This window comes from Eurytemora carolleeae, unplaced genomic scaffold (genome assembly GCF_000591075.1).
Source record: "Eurytemora carolleeae unplaced genomic scaffold, Eaff_2.0 scaffold625, whole genome shotgun sequence".
Taxonomy (NCBI): domain Eukaryota; kingdom Metazoa; phylum Arthropoda; class Copepoda; order Calanoida; family Temoridae; genus Eurytemora; species Eurytemora carolleeae.
This window is the reverse complement of record NW_019396697.1, coordinates 132067-159565: the sequence shown is the minus strand read 5'-3', so window position 1 is coordinate 159565 and position 27499 is coordinate 132067. Positions and strand designations below refer to the sequence as shown.

The 27499-nt window shown below is 31.5% G+C and overlaps 1 protein-coding gene across 1 annotated transcript; it reads left to right on the top strand.

Moving 5' to 3' along the window:
• On the top strand, window positions 1-27158 carry LOC111707521 (uncharacterized). Its single transcript, XM_023480632.1, has 25 exons — window positions 1-108; window positions 1470-1548; window positions 2044-2079; window positions 2859-2941; window positions 6071-6173; window positions 7368-7443; window positions 8152-8211; window positions 8512-8565; window positions 9952-10016; window positions 10873-10974; window positions 11519-11612; window positions 14097-14125; window positions 15937-16004; window positions 17121-17181; window positions 18207-18303; window positions 19322-19381; window positions 20984-21002; window positions 21639-21720; window positions 22429-22458; window positions 22893-22913; window positions 24560-24662; window positions 24964-25032; window positions 25485-25569; window positions 26607-26648; window positions 26956-27158. The coding sequence occupies exons 1-25, from the start codon at window positions 62-64 to the stop codon at window positions 26993-26995; spliced, it is 1605 nt and encodes a 534-aa protein (XP_023336400.1). The 5' UTR covers window positions 1-61; the 3' UTR covers window positions 26996-27158.
• The last annotated feature ends 341 nt before the right edge of the window (window positions 27159-27499 follow it).

The window sequence follows — 27499 nt, the reverse complement described above, 5'->3', positions numbered from 1 at the left end:
TAATATTGATAATAGTGATATTTAGTGTTCTCATAACCTTCATTAGTTTAGAGTAATATCAATGCAAGCTTTAGCTTTAATAATAGCTCTTTCTCGACTAAATTTCAGGTTTTTTTTCTGCTAAATGTTATTAATTATTACATTTGATTTTGGGCAGCGGAAGTGACCTTTTAATTAAAAAGTGCTGGAACGTTTCACTTCTTTATGTTAAACCTCTATTAAGCATCCTTTAAAAGTGCTGGAACGTTTCACTTCTTTCTGTTAAACCTCTATTAAGCATCCTTTAAAAGTGCTGGAACGTTTCGCTCTATCAAGTGACCTTTTAATAAATAAGTGCTAGAACATTTAACTCTATCAAGTGACATTTTTATTAAAAAAGTGCTGGAACGTTTCACTAATTTATATCTAACCTCTAAAAAAGCATCCTATTGATTAAAAAGTGCTAGAATGTTTCACCTCTATTAAACATCCTATACGATTAAAAAATGCTAGAACGTTTCACTAATTTATGTTTAACCATTAGTAAGTATCCTTTTAATTAAAAAGTGCTGGAACGTTTCACTCTATCAAGTGACCTTTTAATAAATAAAATGCTGGAACGTTTTACTAGTTTATGCTTAAGCTCTAGAAAGTATCCTTTAGATTAAAAAGTGCTGGAACATTTCACTAATTTATGTTTCACCTCTATTAAGCATCCTTTAAAAGTGCTGGAACGTTTCACTAATTTATGTTAAATCTCTATTAAGCATCCTTTAAAAGTGCTGGAACGTTTAGCTCTATCAAGTGACCTTTTAATAAACAAGTGCTGGAACGTTCCACTCTATCAAGTGACCTTTTAATAAAAAAGTGCTAAAAACGTTTCACTAATTAATGTTTAACCTCTATTAAGCATCCTTTAAAAGTGCTGGAACGTTTCGCTCTATCAAGTGACCTTTTAATAAAAAATTGCTGGAACGTTTCGCTCTATCAATTGTCCTTTTAATAAAAAAGTGCTGGAACGTTTCATTAATTTATATCTAACCTCTAGAAAGCATCCTTTTGATTAAATTGTGCTGGAACGTTTCTCTTCTTTATGTTAAACCTCTATCAAATGACCTTTTCATTGAAAAGTGCTGGAACGTTTCACTAATTTATGTTAAACCTCTATTAAAGTATCCTTTAAAAGTGCTGGAACGTTTCACTAATTTATGTTAAATCTCTATTAAAGTATCCTTTAAAAGTGCTGGAACGTTTCACTAATTTATGTTAAACCTCTATTAAAGTATCCTTTAAAAGTGCTGGAACGTTTCACTAATTTATGTTTAACCTCTAGTAAGTATCCTTTTAATTAAAACGTGCTGGAACGTTTCAGCTCTGATTCAAATGTACTTGAGTTGAGTGTGATATTTCTCAAATAGAAGTTTAACGGATTTTGAGATTGATTTTAGATCGACTTAAATCACGTGACCAGTTTCTTTTTTAATTTTCAGTTCTGCTGATTTCGACTGTGAATGCGGGGCTTATGAAAATACTGAAGCGGAGGCTGCTAAATGTATGCTAAAAATCAAGGGACAGATTTTGAAAGAAAAAAAATATCAAAATTTTTTTTGTGAACACAATTAGTCCCGAAAAACGTAATTAATTTTTTTTAAATTTCATGTTATGTGTCTTACAGAATACATAAATTACAACGAATTGGAATTTGATCGTTCATTTTGAATTTTATAGAAACTTCTCATCTTATCTTTAAGTCATTTAAAATAAATTAACTCAGAGGAATTAATTTTTGATAACGCAAATATTTGATATATGTTGGTATAAAAAAAATCTCATGAATACAACCTGTCATTTTATACTCAAGAAAATTCATGTTTTAGAGTTATTTTTGATAATCTTTGACAATTGATCCACGACAATTTCGTGATTCATCTTTAAATTGCTGACAAGTGACAATTTTACTTTGATATTATAAATTTATTATAACTTTGTCATGCATATATCCAAATACCAAAAAAATAAAAATTATTTAAAAAATTTTTTTCTTTCAAAATCTCCATTGTCTAGGATTCTGCTGTTTCCGCAGCACAATCAGGAAAACCGGTAAAAGTTAATTTAAAAAAAGTTTTTTGTAAAAATAAAATCGTTTCTCTACTTTTAAACAAACTTTTTGTGATTACTCTGTTTTTGTGATTACTCTGTTTCTGTTATTACTCTGTTTTTGTGATTACTCTGTTTCTGTCTGTTTGTGTAATTCACAAATTCACAAAGAAATTGATTCTTTGCCACAAGCTCAAATTGTCTAATCCCTTTATCTTCACAACCTACATGGTTATTTAAACCATTGATATTTTAAACTTAGATTATTTTATGTAAAAGAATTCATATACGAAAATATCTAAGGTTTACGCCATTGGGTTGTAAAGATATAGGGATTTAAAAATTAGATTTTGTGGCAAATATTCAATTCTTTTTCTAACACTCACGAATTAGAAGTGTCAATAAAGATTTTTAAAAATATTCTAAGTGATCTTCATACTTGATCCGGCAATGCTGTCAAGGGTACCGTTGTAAATCGGGTATTTCCATCTTTGAATGGAGGATCACTTGAAATAACGCTTACTGTCCCTTTAAGTTGTAAATTGTAAATATTATATATATTTCATATACAGGGTTACCCACAAAGGATTTGTGTTAATATTAATCTTTCCATGCTTTCTTTCTTTGCCAAATAGTTAAATAAGCCATTATATATGTATATTCAAGGTAAAACTTAATCTAAACATACTTAAAGTCGTCTTTACATTCTCAACCTTTGTGGGTAACCCTGTATACATATTTAAATGTTAAGAAAGAAATAAAAAAAAGAGTAAATTATAAAGGCTGGAGGTACAGAAGGTAGAATAGTTGGTGGCTATGATGTTGATAAACGATGCATGAAGAGACCATCAATGATTTTGCTCAAGTAAGCTCTCCCTTATTTTCTACTTTTATTAAATAGAATACATGTATACTTTAATGATAACCCTCCCTCTTCCTTCCAAAATATGTTTAATTCTCTAGCTGAACCAAATAGAACAAAATCATATAAATTAGAACGGGTTTTAAACAAAAAATTTAGAAAGCTTTCCGTCCGCAATGTTTCATAAATTAAAGAAAATAAATCTGCAAAAATATTTTTAAAAAAATAGTAATAAATATTTATCTTGAGAATTTTGAAAGGTTTATAATGGGAAAAACCTAGTTGTAAGAAGATTCTATATTAAAAAAACTTAAGCTTTATTAGCTTATTTGTGTGTATTCATAATCCTTAACATCCTGTATTTTAATTTATCTCTACATTAATCCCTCTGATCTTACCCTGCCACAGATCACCTGAGTCTGACAATCTTCTACCTGACAGTCAACTCCTTACCTATCCAAAAACATAATTTGATGTGTGTAGTGTAACCAATTATATTCATAATCGTTAACTTACTTAGAGCCAACCACTCAAAACAACCTACTCTGGTTAGGCGGGTCCAAACTGCATAGTAAATTGTGATTGCTAATTTGTAATATCTCAAGCTTTGTAGTTGAATAAAAATATGAAATGAATATTAGTTAAAACCTGAAAACTGTGGAATAGGAAGACGACATTAAAGCAATAATTAAGTGTATTTGATGCAGTTACAAAGCATATAGGTATATACTAAAAAAAGTAAAATGGATCTATCTACACTGCACAATTGCCGTGTCTCATGTTCATTAAACTGTTTAAAGTGAAAACTTGAGCACAAAAGTCGTCTTTCCCTTCCGGACATTTGTGGTTCTCATCGCATTTTCAGCGAAGCATTGAATAAATTATTTTGCTACTTTTCAAATATGCTTTTTCCAAAGAAACTGATTACAATCCATAAATTATAATTGTCTAATCCCTATATCTTTGCAACCTGATCGACGGACACACCTGGCAAACATAAAGGGATTTAAAGATTATATTTTGCGGCAAGTTTTTTAGTTCCTTGGCTTCTAATACTGGTATTTTCCAGTTTTCTAGGATAGAATCTAGGATACCTGGTTTGACAGCTGGAGGAACAATTATTAATAAATTGTTTTCTAGGATAGAATCTAGGATACCTGGTTTAACAGCTGGAGGAACAATTATTAATAAACTGTTTTCTAGGATAGAATCTAGGATACCTGGTTTAACTGCTGGAGGTTTCTAAGGCATAATTATTAATGTTTTCTAGGATAGAATCTAGGATACCTGGTTTAACAGCTGGAGGTTGTGGAGGAACAATTATTAATAAACTGTTTCTAGGATAGAATCTAGGATACCTGGTTTAGCAGCTGGAGGTTGCGGAGGAACAACTATTAATAAACTGTTTCTAAGATAGAATCTAGGATACCTGGTTTAACTACTGGAGGTTGCAGAGGAACAATTATTAATAAAATGTTTTCTAGGATAGAATCTAGGATACCTGGTTTAGCAGCTGGAGGTTGCGGAGGCATAATTATCAATAAACTGTTTCTAGGATACCTGGTTTAACTACTGGAGGTTGCGGAGGCATAATTATTAATAAACTGTTTTCTAGGATAGAATCTAGGATACCTGGTTTAGCAGTTGGAGGTTGCGGAGGAATAATAATCAATAAACTGTTTCTAGGATAGAATCTAGGATACCTGGTTTAACTACTGGAGGTTGCGGAGGCATAATTATTAATAAACTGTTTTCTAGGATAGAATCTAGAATACCTGGTTTAACAGCTGGAGGTTGCAGAGGAACAATTATTAATAAACTGTTTCTAGGATAGAATCTAGGATACCTGGTTTAACAGCTGGAGGTTGTGGAGGAACAATTATTAATAAACTGTTTCTAGGATAGAATCTAGGATACCTGGTTTAACAGCTGGAGGTTGTGGAGGAACAATTATTAATAAACTGTTTTCTAGGATAGAATATAGGATACCTGGTTTAACAGCTGGAGGTTGCAGAGGAACAATTATTAATAAACTGTTTTCTAGGATAGAATCTAGGATACCTGGTTTAACAGCTGGAGGAACAATTATTAATAAACTGTTTTCTAGGATAGAATATAGGATACCTGGTTTAACAGCTGGAGGTTGCAGAGGAACAATTATTAATAAACTGTTTTCTAGGATAGAATCTAGGATACCTGGTTTAACAGCTGGAGGAACAATTATTAATAAACTGTTTTCTAGGATAGAATATAGGATACCTGGTTTAACAGCTGGAGGTTGCAGAGGAACAATTATTAATAAACTGTTTTCTAGGATAGAATCTAGGATACCTGGTTTAACAGCTGGAGGAACAATTATTAATAAACTGTTTTCTAGGATAGAATATAGGATACCTGGTTTAACAGCTGGAGGTTGCAGAGGAACAATTATTAATAAACTGTTTTCTAGGATAGAATCTAGGATACCTGGTTTAACAGCTGGAGGAACAATTATTAATAAACTGTTTTCTAGGATAGAATATAGGATACCTGGTTTAACAGCTGGAGGTTGCAGAGGAACAATTATTAATAAACTGTTTTCTAGGATAGAATCTAGGATACCTGGTTTAACAGCTGGAGGAACAATTATTAATAAACTGTTTTCTAGGATAGAATATAGGATACCTGGTTTAACAGCTGGAGGTTGCAGAGGAACAATTATTAATAAACTGTTTTCTAGGATAGAATCTAGGATACCTGGTTTAACAGCTGGAGGAACAATTATTAATAAACTGTTTTCTAGGATAGAATATAGGATACCTGTTTTAACAGCTTGAGGAAAAATTATTAATAAACTGTTTTCTAAGATAGAATCTAGGATACCTGGTTTAACAGCTGGAGGTTGCTATGGCATAATTATTAGTAAACTGTTCTAGGATAGAATCTAGGGTACCTGGTTTAACTACTGGAGGTTGCTAAGGCATAATTATTAATAAACTGTTCTAGGATAGAATCTAGGATCCCTGGTTTAACTGCTGGAGGTTGTGGAGGAACAATTATTAATATACTGTTTTCTAGGATAAAATCTATATAGGATACCTGGTTTAACTGCTGGAGGTTGCAGAGGCATAATTATTAATAAACTGTTTCTAGGATAGAATCTAGGATACCTGGTTTAACTGCTGGAGGTTGCGGAGGAACAATTATCAATAAAAAGTTTGTTCTGACTGCTGCTCACTGCTTTTGCTCACCTAAGGTGAAACATGTTTAAAAGGACTGTAGACGGAATATCAAGTGTCCTTTCATTTCACAAATATCATATCTGTTTCACATTTTCTATTTTAAAGGGACTGTAAGCGCAATTTCAAGTGACCCTTCAAGCAAACATGTTTATTTTTGTGAGTTTATTCGTTGCATCCAATTGACAAGAAGTGCGCAGAGAAGCCTTAAATGAAAGAAGAAGAAAAAACAGTTAAAAGCAACAATAACAATGATATCTAATTTATACCAGGATTGGGCTAAGCTTTTCAGAGTATTGTTTTAAATCAGGCATTTTTATATTTGCACGGAGGGTCACTTCAAATTACGCTTACATGTTTTGTTAAACCATGTTGAATTCTGCCAATTTTATTCAATCTCTCTACACACCATAAACACACAATAGAAATAAAAAATTGCAAATAATAAATTTTAGATATACAGTTAAGCCCTAATTAAGCCATACTTCGAAAGAATTCATCAAATGTCGTATTCTTCATTTTCTGATGGAATGCTGCAGATATTTAGTTTTTTAATTAAATGATTATATGGAGCTCTTTAAAACTGTTCCCACATATTCATGGCTATTTATTTATTTTCGAAAATACTGAGATTTACGTAAACTAGTATAAAACCCATTGAAAAATTGTCAAGACGACATTTGATAAATTCTTTCGATGTATTGCCCATTTAGGGTTTAACTGTAGAAAAGTTATTTTTCCTTCATTGAAGATTGAAAGATTATAATTTAAAAACAGACTTGTCTCTCTAATTTGGAGTTATAAAATGTTCCCATGAACATGAACAACATAAACAGTTGTGAGTTTTGTCTCATTTCTCTTGCAAGATTATTTTTAAGCTTCTAGTAAAACTATTTGATTTATAACAACCAGAAATACACATATGGTTTCATAAATGTCGTCTTCCTAATTAAGTTACTCTTTAGTCCTCGTGGTATAAATAAATATGAAGACGACATTAAATTTCACTTTTTCATTTCTACCAAGCTTTAAAACAACATTGATGCCCATAAACGTGGAAACAAAGATATGTTGCTAATTAACAGTTTCTCTTAGCCTACGCGTAAATTTGTAATTTGAAAAAAGCTTGTTAGAAATCAAAACTAAAGTAGAAAAATCGTCTTCATTGTATTAATATAAACCCCTATCACTGTATATATATTTAACTGTAGGTAGGAGAGTGTAAATTTAACAACGGTAAACAGTCAACTGAAAAACTTCCGTCTGGACAATACAAGTTCGAAAAAGGAAAATTATAAAAAAATATTTGTTTAAAAATTTCAATAAAAATTCAGATATACTATTTGATCTGACACTGCAACCGAAGATGTAAAAACGTAAAAATCAAGAAGTTTTTTGCCAATTACTTTTTTTAAAACTGAAGCTAGAAAAAAGGCGTTCCATTGTAAATTGGTAAAGTAAAATCAAAGAGCAAGGCACTGCGACAGTTTAAAGTCGAGGCTGTGTAAGGATCTAATGATGACTTATTTTCAGAGTTTTCTATATCTCAGTGCTCAAGTAAAAGAGGGGGGGGCGGAATTGAAGTTTTGAAGAATCTTTGAGCTTTTTTAAATATTTTCAACTTTGTTTGACCTTACAGGCAATTTATTTTACCTTTGAGAAATTATTAAAATATAAAATTTTGAAGAAAATTTTCATTAAGGAACTGAGTTTTTGACACAAACTTAGATTTTTTAACCCTCATATCTCTATATGTTGTAGATATTTGATATTTCAAACTATAGATTCTGCAAGATCAAATAATCTATGTTTGAAATATCAAAGGTGTACACTATCTGGTAGCAAAAAAAAAACTACGAAAATCAGCGTTGAAGGAAAAAAATTAGTTCCTTTGGCATGGCGTAGAACCGTAGAACAAATGAATAACTTGTTTTTTTGGATTAAACTAGCTTTAAAATTTTGGCCTGACATTATTTTATAACTGAGTTTAAACAGGAACACATGGTACTACTGTAGATCCGACGGTCAAGGATAGAACTAAAGTACTAATCGCAGGTTCAGATCTTTTTAATCAGTTTCAGAGACATTTCTCGACACATGAGCCAATTCTGAAGAAACCCGAAATATGAGTCTTTGCCACAAACTCAAATTTTATCATCTCTATTCATGTCTGCAACATTTTGTTGCAAAGATAAAGGGATTAGAAAATCAGAGCTTGTGGAAAATACTCAATTTCTTTCTTGGCATGTTACTAACATTCTTCTTGCAATTTAATACAAAATAGGTTTGAATGGCATTTTTTGCTTTTACTAGATTGTAATGTATGAAAAATAAAAGAATTTATTTGAATCCTAGGGATGTCAGCGTCATATTCGAAAGACGTTGTGGAAAATATGCTTCTGGAATCAGGTTTGGTTTGGTTTGGTTTGGTAAAATATTATTCTTGAATCAGGTTTGTTGAGCTGAAAACTTTAGAATGGTGGATATTGAGGTTAATTCTTGATCCTCTCTTTTTCTTAATCTCCAGACTAACCTAATCTTGTATTTGTATCCTGAAAAGTGTATAAAATTCAACCAATCAGAGTCGCGTATATTTAAGCCGGTAAATTTGAAATTTTGCGCGCCATTTAAGATTAATATACAAAAACGAGAGGAACTCTATAAAAAAAAAGGTTTTTCTCTTCTATATCCAAGAAAGAACGATTTAAGAAGAAAATCAAAAGTGTGTCCTTTGGATACTTAGATTGAGTAATCGGGATTAAGGATATCTCATTCAAAAGTTTTCAGGTTTGGTAAAATATTATTATCACTTTAGGCAACATTACTATTAAGGTTTTGTGACCTCGGAACTCATCTATTTTTTATTTTGCGTAAAAACATGAGAACAGCAAATTTATCAGAATGAAAAAATAATAATAAATTCAACTACTAAAATTCTATTTACTATGCTACAATATTTTAATCTAAAAGTCTTCTAAGATTTGAATTTCAATGAAATTAATGGAAACATTTCAAAATAAGTTTTAATTTCCACAAGGCTTAACAATTACTCTTATTTAGAATTATTAACGTAGATTTTTGATAATCAATATTAGCTCTCTCATCTCTATTATAGTCTATCCATTGAATCAACTTTTATCTAGAAATTTTCGTTAAAGAATTTATTGTCTAAGAAAGAACATTAATAGTTGAACTTTTTGTACTTTGCTAAGTACGTACACATGTAAAATATTAGGCTTTTTGGGCGCTTCACCCAGATAAGCAAAGTAAATATAAAGAACATGATATTCTGAAGCAATGAACTTTTTTATCTAGTCCTGATGACCACTCCTCTGTCTGCAAAAACCTTGAGGGGGGGGGTCCCAGGGAACTCCTCGCCCTCTTTCCAGAATTAAGATTGCACTCTATTTTGTAGAATAAAATAAAAGAAAGCTTTTAGGAAAAAATATTTCAAAAACATTCTTACTCTTTGCAGTGAGATAAATAATAATGAATAATGAAAAAATAAAAAAATCCCATGTATGCGTGTACGCACGCATACACACAAATTGTTACTTTCAGTCACTCTTTCTGAAAAATCAAGAAATATTTTTAAGATCACAGCAAAAAAAAATCAGAGCAACGATCCAAAAAGTTTTCTGATTGTATTTTTTCTCTTTTATTTCTTTCGATTTCGGGAAAATCTTCAGAGTTAATTTTAATTCTGTTCACTCGATTAATGATTAATGTACATCCAATAATCATGAAAGGTTTTACTGTTGAAAAAAAATAAAACTATATCTTTTTATTTTTCAGATTCTAAAGGGGTCCGGAAGACGTCCAATATTATTGTCCATGAAGAATATCTGTTCGAGAGTGAGGAAAAGTATAAGCTTTGCAACCATGAATATCAAATTATTCGAATACTAAAAATATTTTTAATTTATTCAGTCTTTCAATTTCCGCATAAAAGTAAACCTTACGCACCCCTTCCCTTTAGTAAAAGAAATTCAACCTAAAGTCTGACCGAGTCAACCTTGTTGCACCGGCTAGTCATATTAACCCAATGTCAGGGCGATACAGTACAAACTGGAACCGAAAAGGTTAACCCGGCTCGGAAATTCAAATTTTAAACGCTGTCCACGGCTGCCCGTGACCTACTCTTTATTTTGTTAGGGTGCTCCAGATGACTGCACTACGCACCGAAACTTTATTCTAGGATGTTTTATAAAAGCTTTTTAAAATACTAAAATATGTTTAAACTGTTACTAAAATTAAAACTTAAAGATTCTACAGTCCCTTTAGAAACCTTTAAAAAACCCTGAGATATGTTGTAGACAGTCCCTTTCAAAAAACCCTGAGACATGTTGTAAACAGTCCCTTTAAGAAACCCTGAGACATGTAGACAGTCCCTGCTACATGTTGTAGACAGTCCCTTTTAAGAAACCCTGAGACATGTTGTAAACAGTCCCTTTAAGAAACCCTGAGACATGTTGTAAACAGTCCCTTTAAGAAACCCTGAGACATGTAGACAGTCCCTGCTACATGTTGTAGACAGTCCCTTTAAGAAACCCTGAGACATGTTGTAAACAGTCCCTTTTAAGAAACCCTGAGTTGTAAACAGTCCCTTTAAGAAACCCTGAGACATGTAGACAGTCCCTGCTACATGTTGTAGACAGTCCCTTTAAGAAACCCTGAGACATGTTGTAGTACGTTAAAGCTGGATACTTGGCTTAGGTGACTAGGTATGATATAGCTCTAGTGGAAGTAGACGAACCATTTGATTTCTCTAAACCTCTTGAAGTTAGTCCTATCTGCCTTTTTAACCCAAAAATAGATGTAAGTTTTATCTTCACTATAATATTTAGATAACTTTACATATTTTTTAAAATTCATTTCACCCTTTTAGTTTATCTCTTTGGTTTAAATCCTTTTTATTTATTTATTAAATCCAAAGTTTATTTCTTTAAAAAAAATGTTATTTCAAATTTATTCCAATTGTTTTCTGTAAATTAAAATCTGTTAAGAATTGTAAAAGATCCAATCTTAAATGAAAATTTCCTTTTGTGTAGAAAAGAAGTTTTAAATAATCTTATCATTTGTGAGACAAACTTTAGACTTTTTTCTCGACTGAAACTTTTTATTCCATTCGGCGTCGTACGTATATATCAATACAATGAAGACGACTATTGAGCTAAATTTAGATTTCTACAAAGTTTTCAAACTACATGGATACACATAAAAATGGAAACAAAGAGAATAAACACTTTCTCTTTGTTTCTTGTAAACTTTAAATTTGAAAAAAGGTTCTTAGAAATCAAAACGTATAAAGAAATGTCGTCTTCATTGTATTGATATAAACGCCAACTACTATATTTGCCAGATTGTGGCTACTCCTTCCTATATAACTGGGTTTGGTCATATCTTTGAAGCTGAGAAGAAAGACACAGACACTGTACAAGCCAAGTGCAATACAGGTAAAATAGTTTTTAAAAAATTCAGAATACTATCAAAAATGTCTAAAAAACATCATCGCCGCTATTTCAAAGCACAATCGTTTCATTTTTTTCAGTCGTAATTTTTTTTAGTTATTTTTACAGGAAATAATTTTCAACATTAACGATTTCTAAAATATTTTCCGCTAACGCCTTTACAATTGTTAAGGATCAGTCGCTTTAAAAATAAAGGAAAATACCGTTAACGACGCAAATATTCCACTAGTTGTGCCCTTCGTTAACAAAATCTTCCGTCAATTTTCAAAACTTATGATTCATAAGCAGAACTTTGCCCAACTCTAGTATAGAGGGATTGCATAACTTTGCCCACCTCTACTGTAGAGGGATTGCAGAACTTTGCCCACCTCTAGTGTAGAGGGATTGCAGAACTTTGCCCACCTCTAGTGTAGAGGGATTGCAGAACTTTGCCCACCTCTAGTGTAGAGGGATTGCAGAACTTTGCCAACCTCTAGTGTAGAGGGATTATTGTAAAGTGCTACTTCAACTTTGCTTATCCACAAATCCATCCTTTTAAAAATATTTAACCCAAATATATTCAAATTTGAAAACATGGAATAATTATGGAAGGATAAAAAATATTCCTCTGAAAGGAATTGTAAGTGTAATTTCATATAATTCTCCATTAAAAAGGGCAATCCGATTTACAACGGTACCCTTCAAACCTTTGTGTGCTCGTTGAGTGCAGAGATATGTGTGTGTAAGCAGAACGAACCCCGCTGTGTTGAGTTCAGACTGAACACAACAAACACCGGTATTTGCAATTGAATACAAGCGGATTTCGATAAGTTTACACAACTACATCTCTGTACTCGACAAACACACGTAAAGGTCTTCGAACTTGCCAAAAGCATTTCTAAATTGCTAATATCTTGTTAGAAACAATGAACACAATTTAAAAGATATTTCCAAATGTCTTTAGTTCTCTCACATTTTTTTCGTAGTTTTAAGCAGAATAGTTTTAATTATGGAAATACTTTCGACATTAAAAACAATAAGGACTGTAAGTAGGGATTTAACGTTTTAATTTTATTGAAAAACGATCGTTTCGTTATGAAAACGACGACGACGTTTTTAAAAACTATCGTTTTTTCAAAAAATTCGTTTTTAAAAATGGTCGTTTTTAAAATTATTGTTTTGAAAACGAGCGTTTTTCAAAATTTCGTCGATTTGTTAACGATCGTTAACATAATTGTCAATAAAAATGTTTTTTCCAAAACGATTGTTTATTCAAAAGCGCACGCTTTTTATAAAAACAATCGTATAAAAACGGTCACAAATCATTTTTAAAAAACGATCGTTATTCATTTTCTAAAAGTTTAAAACGAGTGGGTCGTTTTAAAACGATAGTTTTTTCCAAAAACGAAACGATCCTTTTATAAAACGATTGGAAAACGAAACAAAAAACGATCGTTAAACGATTAACAACTTTGTAAGCGTAATTTCAAGTGACCCTACATGCGAAACAGTACCCTTAAAACATTTTGCTGATCCTTAATGTGAAAGATATTTTATCTTTTCTTGGTTTGAAAAATGTTTAATTCTATACTTTTTTCAAACGCATGTCACTTTTGTAGAGAAGAAACTACAATTGGAGCTCGGGTCACTTGAATTAAATTAAGCTTTTTTCTATATATTTTTGTATCGCATTTTCATCTCAAAAGTCGGGAAATTTTTTTTCATCCTGAGGTTCATTGACTCAAATTGGTCTTGGAAACTCTTGGTAAAATGAATTCCCTTAATCTTCTAGAAAAGTAATTGTCAAGTATTTTCCATCAAATTAGGTATTTTGAATTGTAACCTTAAAGAGAAAACAGTAATTTTAGATGTTTTGGAACATCTTAAAATCTAAAAACTTTTGAATATTTTCAAATAAAGGAATTAACGAAAATATCAAATTAACATGGTTCTGAAAACAAAAACATTTCTTAAAGAGAGTGTTCGGAAAAATGAAAAGGGTGTATAGGCTGATCCCGAATGAAAAGGGTGTACAGGCTGATCCCGAATGAAAAGGGTGTATAGGCTTATTCCGAATGAAAAGGGTGTATAGGCTGATCCCGAATGAAAAGGGTGTATAGGCTGATCCCGAATGAAAAGGGTGTATAGACTGATCCCGAATGAAAAGGGTGTATAGACTGATCCCGAATGAAAAGGGTGTATAGGCTGATCCCGAATTGTATTCCGTATGAGTCGCTTTTAATAATTTTCTTCATATAAATGCAATAGATAGAAGTAAAATTAGTAGCGATTGATATCGAATTCGATTCGTGATCAGCCTACACACCCTTTTTCACGAACACTCCCTTAAAATTAGAAACCCAATTAAAAATCCCCCTTTAAAGATGTCCATGGGATCGAGTAATTGAGACTTTATTTACCTATGTTTTTATAAATTAAACAAAATGGAAAGATATATGGTGAACAGACACTTGAAGAATTTGCTTTTAGGTGCTGGTGGTCCATCAGAGTTTCAAGCGGTAAAAATAGCTTTAATAATTTAATAATTTAATAATTTAATAATCAAGTAATTCTGAAAATAAAACCTTTTCCCACTTTATTATATTTTATTGTATAAGTATTTTTCACTTTGTTGTAAATTTTTGCCCCACCGGTTGTCCCACAAAGCATGGCAGTAGGAAGACGACTTGAATGTATCTTTGACAAAAAAATTTGAAATTCAGTCGTCTTTAAACATGTATTATTCTTGAAACAATGACCACAACATATCCTAGTCCTGGCATTTCCAAAATATGGTCTGCCTTTTCTGTGCTGTCAATATTACAGGAGATATTTAGAATTTCTTTTAGATTTCAATTTCATTAAAGAAAGCCAAAATTAAATTGAAACCGTCAAAAATACCACTTTTTGTAAATACCTAGAAATAGGATATTATTTGATTATCAAGTCTATAATTAACTTCTAAAATTACGAAAAAATGTCGCAAATTTTCAAAATCAAAGACGACGTTCACGTTTGCTACTCTCATGTGGGACACCCTGTATTTTAAATTTCGATTTCATTAATAATGCTAAGCAGGGTTTCAATCGTATTCGTAAAATTTAGCACTTGAGGGAACTAACTGTTTGCATTGAATTCTTCTTTTCTAATCCGGAATTATGTAAACCTTTGATATTTAATCTAATAATTAATTTAATATAAAAAAATTTAAAGTTTTAAGATAGAAAAACTAGGATATCTACCTCATTGCCAGTCAAGTAGAATCGGACATGACACTCTTTATTACTTGCAATTAAATCTACAGTCCCTTTAAAGGGAGTGACCACCTATGTAAGGTAGTTGAACTGAGTGTGCAGTGTTGAGGAAAACTTCGTTCGGATTCATTTGAGATATGTTAAACTTTTTAAAGATCTGTAAATCCTGAGTTTGAGCTCAAATTCGACGTTCACAACTCCTACTTTGGGGGTGGATACGTTTTCAGAATTATTTTTTTTTAAATTATTAAATAACGAAAACGAAAAATAAGGTAAAAATTATACAGTAATCTAATTAGATGGTTGGGAACATATTTCTCAAAATAAATTTGTCAATAAATCAATGCTTAAATCGATTATTTCGTTTTCATTATTACAATGAATTTCTTATCTTCTATGAATTTATTCGCAGAGCTCTTCAAATTCTTCAAATGTCGTCTTTTCAATAATAATTCTAAAAAATCTGCGAAAATCTTTTTGAATAATTAGAAACCAGAATAAGAGAAAATAGAAACTAATAATTAAACAAGATTACTTATTTTTGATGATACATGTTCCTAAACATGACGTATGTAGTTTATTGTAGAACTTTTTTTTACATTTTATGTCGTCGTTATTTAATAATTTAAAAAAACAAATTTTAAAAACGTATCCACCCCCAAAGTAGGAGTTTTGAACGTCGAATTTGCGCTCAAACTCAGGATTTACAGATCTTTAAAAATGGTTAAGTGTCTCAAATGAATCCGAAAGAAGTTTTCCACAACACTGCATACTCAGTTCAACTACCTTACATAGCCGGTCACTCACTTTAATTAGAATTAATAAAATACAGTGATAACCAAAAACTCTAAAATAGGAAGACGACATTATATCAATACTCAAGTGTTTTTGAAGTTTTTAACAATGCAAACAGTTTACTATACACTTATTAAATTACTAATTCAGTAAAATAGGTTCGTTTTACACTGCACAACGGCGATGTGCCATGTTAATTGGACTATTTTAAGTCAAAAAAAACTGTAAGTTTATAAACAAAACAAAAACACTTTGAAATATTTTAATAAAGTTTGCTTAAGTGCAGGAGATTCTTTGTTGATGATGAAGATATTAAAACAAACGATAAGGATTGTAACAATAACGAAAGGTAATTTAAATTGTCGTACATTGGTCAGCATATATATCAATACAGTGACAGTATTTAAAATGGTGATCTAATACAATCAGTACCTGAGTATTGGTATATAACCAACCTTTACATGTAGTAGTTTAGTAACGGATACTGTATTGGAATATAACCAACCTTTACATGTAGTAGTTTAGTAACGGATACTGTATTAGAATATAACAAACCTTTACATGTAGTAGTTTAGTAACGGATACTGTATTGGAATATAACCAACCTTTACATGTAGTAGTTTAGTAACGGATACTGTATTGGAATATAACCAACCTTTACATGTAGTAGTTTAGTAACGGATACTGTATTGAAATATATTTCAGCCTCTGTATATCGGTCAACAGCTTTATATTGACATAAATACTGACCACACGGTTCTGCAGATGATTTTTGCACTTTATGATAAAAGGGGGAGGGGTTCGTACAGAAAGTAGAAAAGAGAAAGTGTGTCTAAGTAAGAGTTTTAATTAGAAAAAAAAACAGAAAGGCTTCAGGTTTGGCTCATTGTGATTTCTTTTTATATTCCAGTCGATCTTATCTTATTCTTGTGATTTGCAAGACTCAGATTCCAATTGATTGATTGATTGATTATCGTTTATTTCTTTATGCCTTGCAAATGAACGATTTAAGTCACTAAGTGTCAAGAGTTTCTCGAAGCGGCAAAAATAAGCCTTCTAGAAAAATATTTTTCTACAAATAGAAATTGCATTGTATCTTATTTAGCTTATTATCAAATTAGAGATAAATCCTTATATCGGCGCTATGTAAATTGAAAAATTTACTTCTACTGAAACTATAGTGTATTGTATTGTCTACGCTGGTACAGGCGATTATATCAATATAATGAAGACGACTTTAGATTTCAATTATGATTTATATAAACAGCATGGATATACCAAAAAAAAAATATGGAAACAAAAAGAAGCTGTAAATTAAAAAAGCTTTTCTTTAATTACTTGTAAAGTAGCAATTCGACAAAAAGCTTGTTAACAATTAATACTTATCTTCTTTATTTTGATATCATTGCCTACCAACATATTTGAAAAATAATAAGCCTGACAACTTAAAGATTTGTTTGTTCAGTCCTGCAAAGAGAGACAAAGATTGCCAGCTTCTGTTCAAGAAGGTTCCAGAATTAGCCATGGTAAATATATGACTACAGCAGCTTGCATCAGGGCATTTTGCTTTCATCAATAGTTTTGAAATGTTTAATTTTTCATTAATATCTCAAATCATAATTTTAAAAATTAGCAAATTGTCCTGATTTATTGGGGAAAATTCAAAAATTTAATGGAGAGATTTTTTTCAAAAACAAACAAAAAATGTTCTCATGTTTGTGCAGGAAAAACAGGAAAACTGTTTCAGTTTAAAACAGCATCAAATAAAACTGTTTTAGGGAAAGACAGATCTAGATATCAAAGGAAAACTATTTAAAGCTAAAACAGATCTAGATATCAAAGGAAAACTATTTAAAGCTAAAACAGATCTGGATATCAAAGGAAAACTATTCCAAGGGAAAACAGATCTAGATATTAAAGGAAAACTATTTAAAGCTAAAACAGATCTAGATATCTAAGGAAAACTATTTAAAGCTAAAACAGATCTAGATATCTAAGAAAAACTATTTAAAGCTAAAACAGATCTAGATATCAAAGGAAAACTATTTAAAGCTAAAACAGATCTAGATATCAAAGGAAAACTATTTAAAGCTAAAACAGATCTAGATATCAAAGGAAAACTATTTAAAGCTAAAACAGATCTAGATATCAAAGGAAAACTATTTAAAGCTAAAACAGATCTAGATATCAAAGGAAAACTATTTAAAGCTAAAACAGATCTAGATATCAAAGGAAAACTATTTAAAGCTAAAACAGATCTAGATATCTAAGGAATACTATTTAAAGCTAAAACAGATCTAGATATCAAAGGAACCTATTTCAGGGGAAAACAGATCTAGATATCAAAGGAACCTATTTCAGGGGAAAACAGATCTAGATATCAAAGGAACCTATTTCAGGGGAAAACAGATCTAGATATCAAAGGAACCTATTTCAGGGGAAAACAGATCTAGATATCAAAGGAACCTATTTCAGGGGAAAACAGATCTAGATATCAAAGGAACCTATTTCAGGGGAAAACAGATCTAGATATCAAAGGAACCTATTTCAGGGGAAAACAGATCTAGATATCAATGGAAAAATTAAAAGATGTTTTCCAACAAGTATGCCTGGTGGAACTATTGGTTGGTGTGCTACTTGTATACCAGGTTTATATTTATTCAAACATTGATTTATTTTGATTCTGAAATTTTGCTAAAGTTTGGATTTTTTTGGTGTCTAATATACGGGGATCGGAAAGGGTGTAAATTCAACACTGAATTCCCTTTTATAATATGAGCAAGTAAAGCCTATATGAAAATGGTTTAACTTTTCAAAAAAAATTTTTTAAATATTTCTTAATTTGGCTTCATAACCCTGTAACTAACCAAACCCTTTGCATTAAAAGAAAAATTTCTAAAGCCCGAATGGGGAAGAGGGTGGAAGCTGCCCCCCCCCCTTCCGGCTAGGTTTAAGATTTATCAAAATATTCCTGGGTATTTGTTGAATAAAATTGTAACCATAAAAGGACAGTAATTGCAATTTCAAATGACTCACTATTTAGATAGTGTCAGCTTTGATTCACAACAGTACCCTATAAACTTTGATTCAAAACAGTACCCTATAAACTTTGATTCACAACAGTACCCTATAAACTTTGATTCACAACAGTACCCTATAAACTTTGATTCACAACAGTACCCTATAAACTTTGATTCACAACAGTACCCTATAAACTTTGATTCAAAACAGTACCCTATAAACTTTGATTCATAACAGTACCCTACAAACTTTGATTCACAACAGTACCCTATAAACTTTGATTCACAACAGTACCCTATAAACTTTGTCTGATCAATATCATTCAGATAAAGGTTTATTGGGAACCATCTGTCAATTGGGCACAACCCTCTTTAAAGGGACTGTAAGCGTAAGTTTAAGTGACCCTCCATGCAGCGATGATAATACCCAATTTACAACGACAACCTTAAAGACTTACTCTGATAAAAAAAATGTGAAAGATATATTCGCATTTTTCTAATTTTGAACGTGTTCATCTCTGTAAATTTCTCCATTGCTTTTTATAAGCAAAAACCGCTCACGCCACTTTCGAAGAGAAACCGTGCATATGAAAATAAAAGTTTAGAGGAACAACATTGCTATGTAATTCATACTTTAATCTTGTAGGAGCTACTGAAGGACAACCTGGATATTGTAAGGAAGGACAAACTGGTGATGATGTCGACGGAAGGATTAATAGATTTAATTTTTTATTTTCTTTCATTTTCTTCTTTAAATCCGATATCAATACTTTTCAAGTATTGTTTCTTGCTGTGTGAAAGAAAGAAAATGGTTAAATTCTAAGTTTCTTAAAGATGTTAGTCTCAAACTTTTAGTGGTTTAAACTGTGACAGTTTTCATGAGTTTGAAAGGCTACGGCTCCGGTTGCAAATAAGAATTAGAAAATTAGAGATGAATCCGTTTCTTTACATGAACATTCTCATGTTTCCAAAAGTGCATTTGTTGAATGTAGGTTTTAGTGGGTATTGAAAGGGACTGTACGCGTAATTTCATATGACCCTCTTTGCAACATTTTTTGCTACACTTTTTTAGTTTTAGAGGACATTACAACAATTATGAAATTCTCTCAATCTACGAGCTCTACAGTTGCAATAGCTAGCTAAAAAAGCACCGGGTTAAATTCAGCGTTAGCTCCTCTTCGCTTGGCAAATTGAAAAAAAAAACTGGAAAGAATCAGCTGTTCCTGGCCAGGGAGTTGAGAATGGAATCAGCTGTTCCTGGCCATGGAGTTGAGAATGTAATCAGCTGTTCCTGGCCAGGGAGTTGAGAATGTGAGCAGGAAGTGCGTCATTTAGACAAGGAACATAGCAGCAGACATTAGAAGAGCTGCATAGTAGAGAAAATTGATAAATATAGATTCAGCCAAAAAATTATAATGTAAAGATAGTTATTTCGGAGATGTACACATTTTTTGCACTGCAGTGTACTGTCTCTGGGCTGTAAATTAAACACAAGACGGATGTCACAGCCTGACATGGGATCCAACTTTCAAATAAAAAATCAATGAAATATTCTGGTCATAGGAAACTATTATGTGAATTATCAGACATTTCAAAAATTAAATGCTTTTATCCTCCTCGGATACTAAAACACTGATGCATCTATTCTTTTTTACAAATTCCGCCCAGAGAGAACTGGTTTCAATTTGTACACACTACACAGAGAATACGCAACAGCGATTAACTTTCCTTGCCTTATTACCTTGGATTCAGCCTGCTTATAAAAACAGTCATACATTTTTAATACAGGGTCGACTTCGAAGTGTCGCAACGCCTTGGGCTTTGGTTTTACCGCTCTAATTCACTTGTTTTTCCGTACATTTTAGCACTATAAAAGCACTTCTTGTTAGCTTTGCTTTTAAGAATTTATTGGCAAAACTCTCATCGTTTTTATCACAGTGGCAAAGATAGTAATGACCGATTCACAAGAGTACCCTTGAAAGCTTTGTCTGATCAAGTATGAATTATATATCAATGTAGATTATTTTCCGTTGTGGTTTCTTTGCAAAAGTGAAGCATTTTTACTGCAGGAAAACAAATATGAATTATCAAAAATAAACACTTTTAAACACTGAAAACCGACAATATCTTCAACATTATTGATCAGATAAATGTTTAAAGGGGGCGCATGATAACCGGGCATCATCATCTTAGCATATATACATATATATATTTTTTACATCCAACGCGTCATTCTTTTGCAAAAATATTTAATACCTTTAATCAGACTTGGTTGCAAAACAATTAAAATATTAATCCAAATATACAGATGATGAACTCGGAACAAGGTAAGATACTACAGGGAGACCCATAAATCTGGAGTAAAGGAAGACGACAGTTTTACTCAACTAATGATGTTAAATAAAAATAAAAGAATATAAATGCCCGAGGATTGTGCAGTGTAAACAGACCCATTTAACTAAATAAGTTGATTTTAAAGCTACTGGTAAAATATTTCCTTTAAAACATCATGAAAACCACATTTATAGCTTTAATGTGGTTCTTCCTAGTCCACAGTTTTCACATTATCTAACTTCAATGTTATTTTAGCTCCCAATTCTCAGGGCTTTTGTAGCTCCCAATATTTCAGGGCTACTGCAGCTCCCAATATTTCAGGGCTACTGCAGCTCCCAATATTTCAGGGCTACTGCAGCTCCCATTAATATTTCAGGGCTACTGTAGCATAATATTCAGGGCTACTGTAGCATAATATTCAGGGCTACTTTAGCTCTCAATATTTCAGGTCTGATGTAGCTCCCAATATTTTAGGGCTAAAGTAGCTCCCAAAATTCAGGGCTACTGTAGCTCCCAATGTTTTAAGGCTGATGTAACTTCCAATATTTCAATACTGATATAGCTTAAAATACTTCAGGCGTGATGTAGAGACCAATATTTCAGGGCCGATTCACTTCCTAATGTTTCAGGGCTGATGTGGCTCCCCATGCTGGATGGGGCTACTGTGATAAACAGTGCTTTTCAAACAGATTATTCGCAGGGGCACTTCAGGTAATACTTTCTGGCGAAACAACTTCAAAATCGTCTTTTGATCTTTGAAACTATTTGCGGCATTCAAATATCAACCTCAGTTTTCAGATGCAGATACATGTAGGGTTGTTAATAAATTTTTAAAACGATCTAAAAAACTATCGTTTTTCGTTTCGTTATTATTTTATCTAAAACCGATTTTTCGTTTTCAAAAAGAAATTTTTGTTTTCAACTTAAAAAAAAAATCGATTTTTTTAAAGCCACCCTATTTAAATTTTAATTTTTTCAGAAAGATAAGGTTATGAATGTTGTCTTAAATGTTTTTTATCGAGGCAAATAACCTAAATGTTTTCGACTGACCTCGGATTTTCCGACAAAAAATGTATTTTCTCTATAAAAGCTCGTTTACGATCATTAACAAAGAGTCGTCGTTAACGGTCGTTAAAAAAACGGAAAACGACCGTTTCCAAGAAACGACAAATTATCAATTTTAAAAGACGAAAATCTTTTTGAAAACGACCGTTTTTAAAAAACAATATTTTTGTAAACGATCCTTTTTCTTCGACATTTTCGATACGAAACGATTGTTTTTTTTTAAGTTGAAACGATCCATCCCAAGATACATGTGATTTTTCAAAACGTCACTGTATTACATCTATTATTAATTTTCAAAATCAAACAATTATTTTAAGTTTAAAAATTCAGATAAAAAGTTTTCAACTATTTCAGGAAGCCCAACTTACTTCCTTATCAGATAAGGGAAGTACAATTTAAAACAAAAACAAATACTCTCAATCCATATCGGAATTTTATTAACTCTTGAAATTGCAGTTATGAATTTTCAAAAATTTTAAATCTTGATATTCGTCATACAATTTTTTACATATATGTATAACTTTACCTGGGTCTAAAACTAAAGAACGAAAAGTTACAACTTAAATGTTAAGTTTCCCGTAATCTGGACCAAATAAATACATCGTGTATCTATCTAATACGATATATTTGTTACTTTTCGCGCTACACAAATTGAGATTACGAACTTGAACTTGTTGAAGTTATAACTAGATTCTAAAAGTCGTCTTCCTATTTCAGAGTTTTCTGGTTATCCTCCGCGTATACTACAAAATTTTGTTCATGAGAAATATGCAATTAATAATTACGTCAAATTTTAAACTTTTAAAGTGTGACTTTAGGATTGTGATGATAAATCCAAGGTAAGAAAAAAAGGATTTTGAAAAAATCGATCTATAGAAAAAGAAAAAATTAATAATTGCGATCAAATATTGCATTTGCTTAAACAAATCAATAAAAAATCTTTAGATTTTCCAATTTGTTGAAATAATTAGCAATCTAATTGCATCTTATACTTAATTTAATGTTCAGGTATCAGAGTTTAAAGTGTATATTCGTAATAGCAGTTTAATTGACAAAATATATACGTCTGCCATGTTTTGCATTGTAATACACTTGCAGTAAGTTAAACTTTAAAGGGAGTGACTTGCTAGACATTGGAGTTAGGCTGAAAGTGCAGCATTGTAGGGTAAAACTTTAGGATTCATTTGATATCAATAAGTTGTTTCAGTTAGCAGAAGATAAGCTTTTTGTTATTATTATGTATCACGGACAAAATATGTAAAAAAATATTATAGACTAATTAATTTGCTATTTAGAAACATATTTCTTAAAAGAAGTTATCGATAAAGACCATAGTAGAACCGTAAATTCAATTATTTTATGATCACATTACCTTTGCTGTCTCAATAATTTTATTCGCAGATTTCTTCAAAATGTCGTCTTTGCAATCACAGTAAAGAAACCCTCCAACAAGTAACTCTAGCTGAAAGAATTTTCATAATTATTTCCAATGATATAAGAATTCATTAATTTTCTCAACCTGTTTGTATAAATACTATATTTGTATAATAGTATTTGTAACACGTTTTGTCTGTGTTATTTAAGAATAGTAAAAAAACCGTTTCTTCTGCTGATTGAAACAACTGGTGAAATATTACAAACGACTTTACACTCTTATGTAAATATTGTACACTGTAAAAATGTCTCATTGGTATCAAATAAACCCTAAAGTTTTTCTCTTCAATACTGTACTTTCTTCTTAACTACTATGTCTAGCATACATAAGTTCTTGAACCGACCGCAGAGCTAGCAAAGAAATGGGCCAGGGCAAAAAAGAAAAGTTAACACATTGTTTTTGCGTCCGCATATATGTAACTTACGGCAAGTGTTACTTATTATTTATCATTTGGTATACTGTTCCGTTTTGCCTTATATCAAGGTGATAATGCAGGGAAAGTTAATTGCAGTTGCGTATACTCTGCGTACATATTGAAACCAGTTCTCTCTGGGCGGAATTTGTAAACAAGAATAGATGCATCAGTGTTCGTTTAGTATCCGAGGAGGTTAAAAGCATTAAATTTTTGATAATTTAGATAAATCACATAATAGTTTCCTATGACCAGAATATTTCTTTGATTTTCTTATGCGAAAGATGAATCCCATGTCAGGCTTCGACATCCGTTTTGTGCTTACTTTACCGCCCGGAGACAGTACACTGCAGTACAAATTATGCGTACACCTCTGAAATAACTTTTCTCGCAATATTGCCTTGCCTTATATAATCTTTATGTCTAGCGTAAATCTCGATCTAGCTGGTTAGATGTCAGCCAGGTTCTTGAAATACACCAGACATTACATTAACAGTGATATAAAAAATAATTCAGAGTCAAAGTAACATTGGGCAAGTTTTATGCTTGCAAATTTGACCATGAATTATTCAACCCCGTAAAACAATGCACAGTTTTATTTGTATTTAAATGTATAAGACTAAACTACTATCCTTCAGGAATTTTTAAAAAAAGATTCCGAGCTTGCTCGACGACCAATACCAGAAATAGAATTCTGTGCAGCAAAGAAGCAAGTTTTTACTATTCCAACATATAAACAAGGAAATCAATTATTTTTGAAGACAAACTGTTTTATATGCGCCTGAAAAAGATTTAATTTAGAAAATAGAAATTTGAAAAAAAAGAAAATCCACAATTTTGTTTTTTGTTGATGTTCAAAATGTTCTATAAGATTTAGAAAGAAATTAAGAAATTATTAAGAAAAATTGAGGGAAAAGAAGTATATAATATTTATATAACTGTGGATTATAAATGAAAAATTGTGCATTAAAAAATCATAAACATATGTAACGTAAGGTAAGGTCTGTGTGGAAGTAAATATATGAATAATTGAGTTGTTCAGAGGGAGCAGATTTTAAATTTGTAAAGAACATTACAGAAATAGTTTGGGGAGGAAGTGATACTTGCCAAGGTAAATACTTCTCTTAAATTAAAGGGAGTGTTCGCAAAAATGAAAGGGGGTATAGGCCTAATGCGATAAAAAAGCGCTTTTGATCGCTACTAATCTTACTTCTATCTGTTGCGTCTATAAGGAGAAAAATGTTAAAGAAGTCGCATACCGAACAACTTAGCGCCCATACAAATTCAGAAAATTACAACATACCACTAAGACCGTAAAAATCAATTTAATTTCAAACAAATCATTCAGATATTACAAACTATAGTCATCGATTATCTTTCGCCACATTTGTATATAGTTTATATTTTATAATATTTTTTAATTAATTTGTTTTGAATTTGATTATTTCTCATGTCGCTTGCGCAACTATCTAAGAATGCCGCGCAGCACCACTCACATTTTTCGAAATCCGTTATAACGTTTTCTAAAAAAAATAAATATTATAAAAATAAAATTTTTACAAGGTGATTCTGGGGGCCCGCTTTGGATAGTTCATGAGCAGAAAGCTTATCTAGCTGGAGTTACTAATAGAGGAACAGGGTGTGCTAGGTAAACAATTTATATGTATTTACTTTGTTTGACTGTCTGTCTAGGTGTTTGTCTGACTGTTTGTGTCCAATAAACGGCTGAACCGATGGGGCCCAAAATTTTGTGAGGGACCTTTCATGACCTCAGGGTTAAGGTTTATGGATGCTTAAAATTACAAAATAATGTGTCCAAACGTTTTTGAGTTTAGTTAAATTTTGAAAATTCGCGAAAAATTATTTTTAAAAAAGCGAACTTTTTTTGTTATTGTTTTATATTGTACAAATAGAAGATGCTCACAGATATAGCCACAAACAAGTTGAAAAACAAAGCGCCTTAAAAGCCTAGTTATGATAAATATTCAAATAATTGATCTCGTTTATTGATTTCTTTGATTGATTTCAACACTTTATCTCCGTTAAGGATCAAATCTAATTAGCCTATTCTTTAATTCGTTAAAAGAATTGGGTCTTCGCCACAAACTCTGACTTTCTAATCCCCATATCTGCGCAACCCAATATCGTAGACCATAGATATTTCTAACTATAAATTCTGTGAGATCAAATATTCTAAGTTTGAAATATTAAAGGTCCGCCTTCAGGTTGCAAAGATATATTTATAAGAAAATGTGGATTCGTGGTAAGGACTCAATTCCTTGTATTCTTTTTTATATCTGTCGAGAATAAAGGTATAATCTAGTTTATTCTTCCAATTGTTTTGTTTTTCACCCCCCCCCCCCTAATTTCATTTAGAATATCACTTCTTTATCTGTATCCATTGTAGTAAAGACTTACAGACGTTTTGATAAAACCAAATTGTTAAGTGTGAAATTTTGTAACTTCTTTATTAGTGTTTTAATGTTTAAAAAGGTATTATTAATATCTATTATCTGCATATGTTTTGTCAATAAAGTAAAAAAAGAGTTGTGATGTTCAACAAGTTATGCAATTTGTAATTTTTGTTTTACAGAAAATAAGATATCTTTATTTCTTATGAACAATAATGTGTGACGAAGAAAAATCGCTAAAATCTTTTTAATTTAATTTTATGCTTTTTTTCAGGCAAGACAATTTTGGAATCTACGCTAGAGTTTCCGCATACAAGTAAATTCATTTAAAGGGACCGTCCTTGTTATTTAAATTCACCCTCTATTCGATTCACAATAGTACCCTTTAATTATTTTTCTAAGCAAAAATGATTGTGAGTTTCTCTGCTAAAAGTGAATTGTAAAATCATGCAGCAGTGACAAAAGAGAAATTATAAAGAGAATTTTATATTTTCCAAAACAGAAAAAAAGATTAAATACCGGACCTTCATGAATTGGGCATTCATCAATTTAAATTCAGGGTTACTCCCTTTCAGTAATTAAATCTATTTTTTTTTCATTTCTACAAAAAATATTATTTTCAGAGAATGGATCGAGAAAAATGCAGCTTCTGGTAAATGCTGATTATCAGATTGCAGATACCAGACATTCTTGAACCAGAAAACAGACATGAATCAATTTTAACCAGATGAAAATACCAATACCAGAAAATTACATACTCCAGGACACTTAACAATATGTGAAAAATTGTGAGAAATTATTAAAAATATAGTTTAAACTTGATGCTTCATACGTACTTGATACTTGACACACCGAACAATGGACACCAGACACTTGAAGCCAGACATGGTTACAAATAGTTAAATACTATACACTTGACACTGGATACCAGTACACCAGAGACACCAGACACTGGCTACCAGTAACTAGATACTAGACACCAGGCACTTGATACCAGCACACCAGATACTAGACACCAGACACTGGATACAAGTAGCCAGACACTAGACATTAGACACTGAATACCAATAAAGGGATATCTGAAACCAGACACTGGATACAAGTTACCAGATACTAGACACCCGACACAGGATACAAGTTACTGGATACTAGACACCAGACACTGGA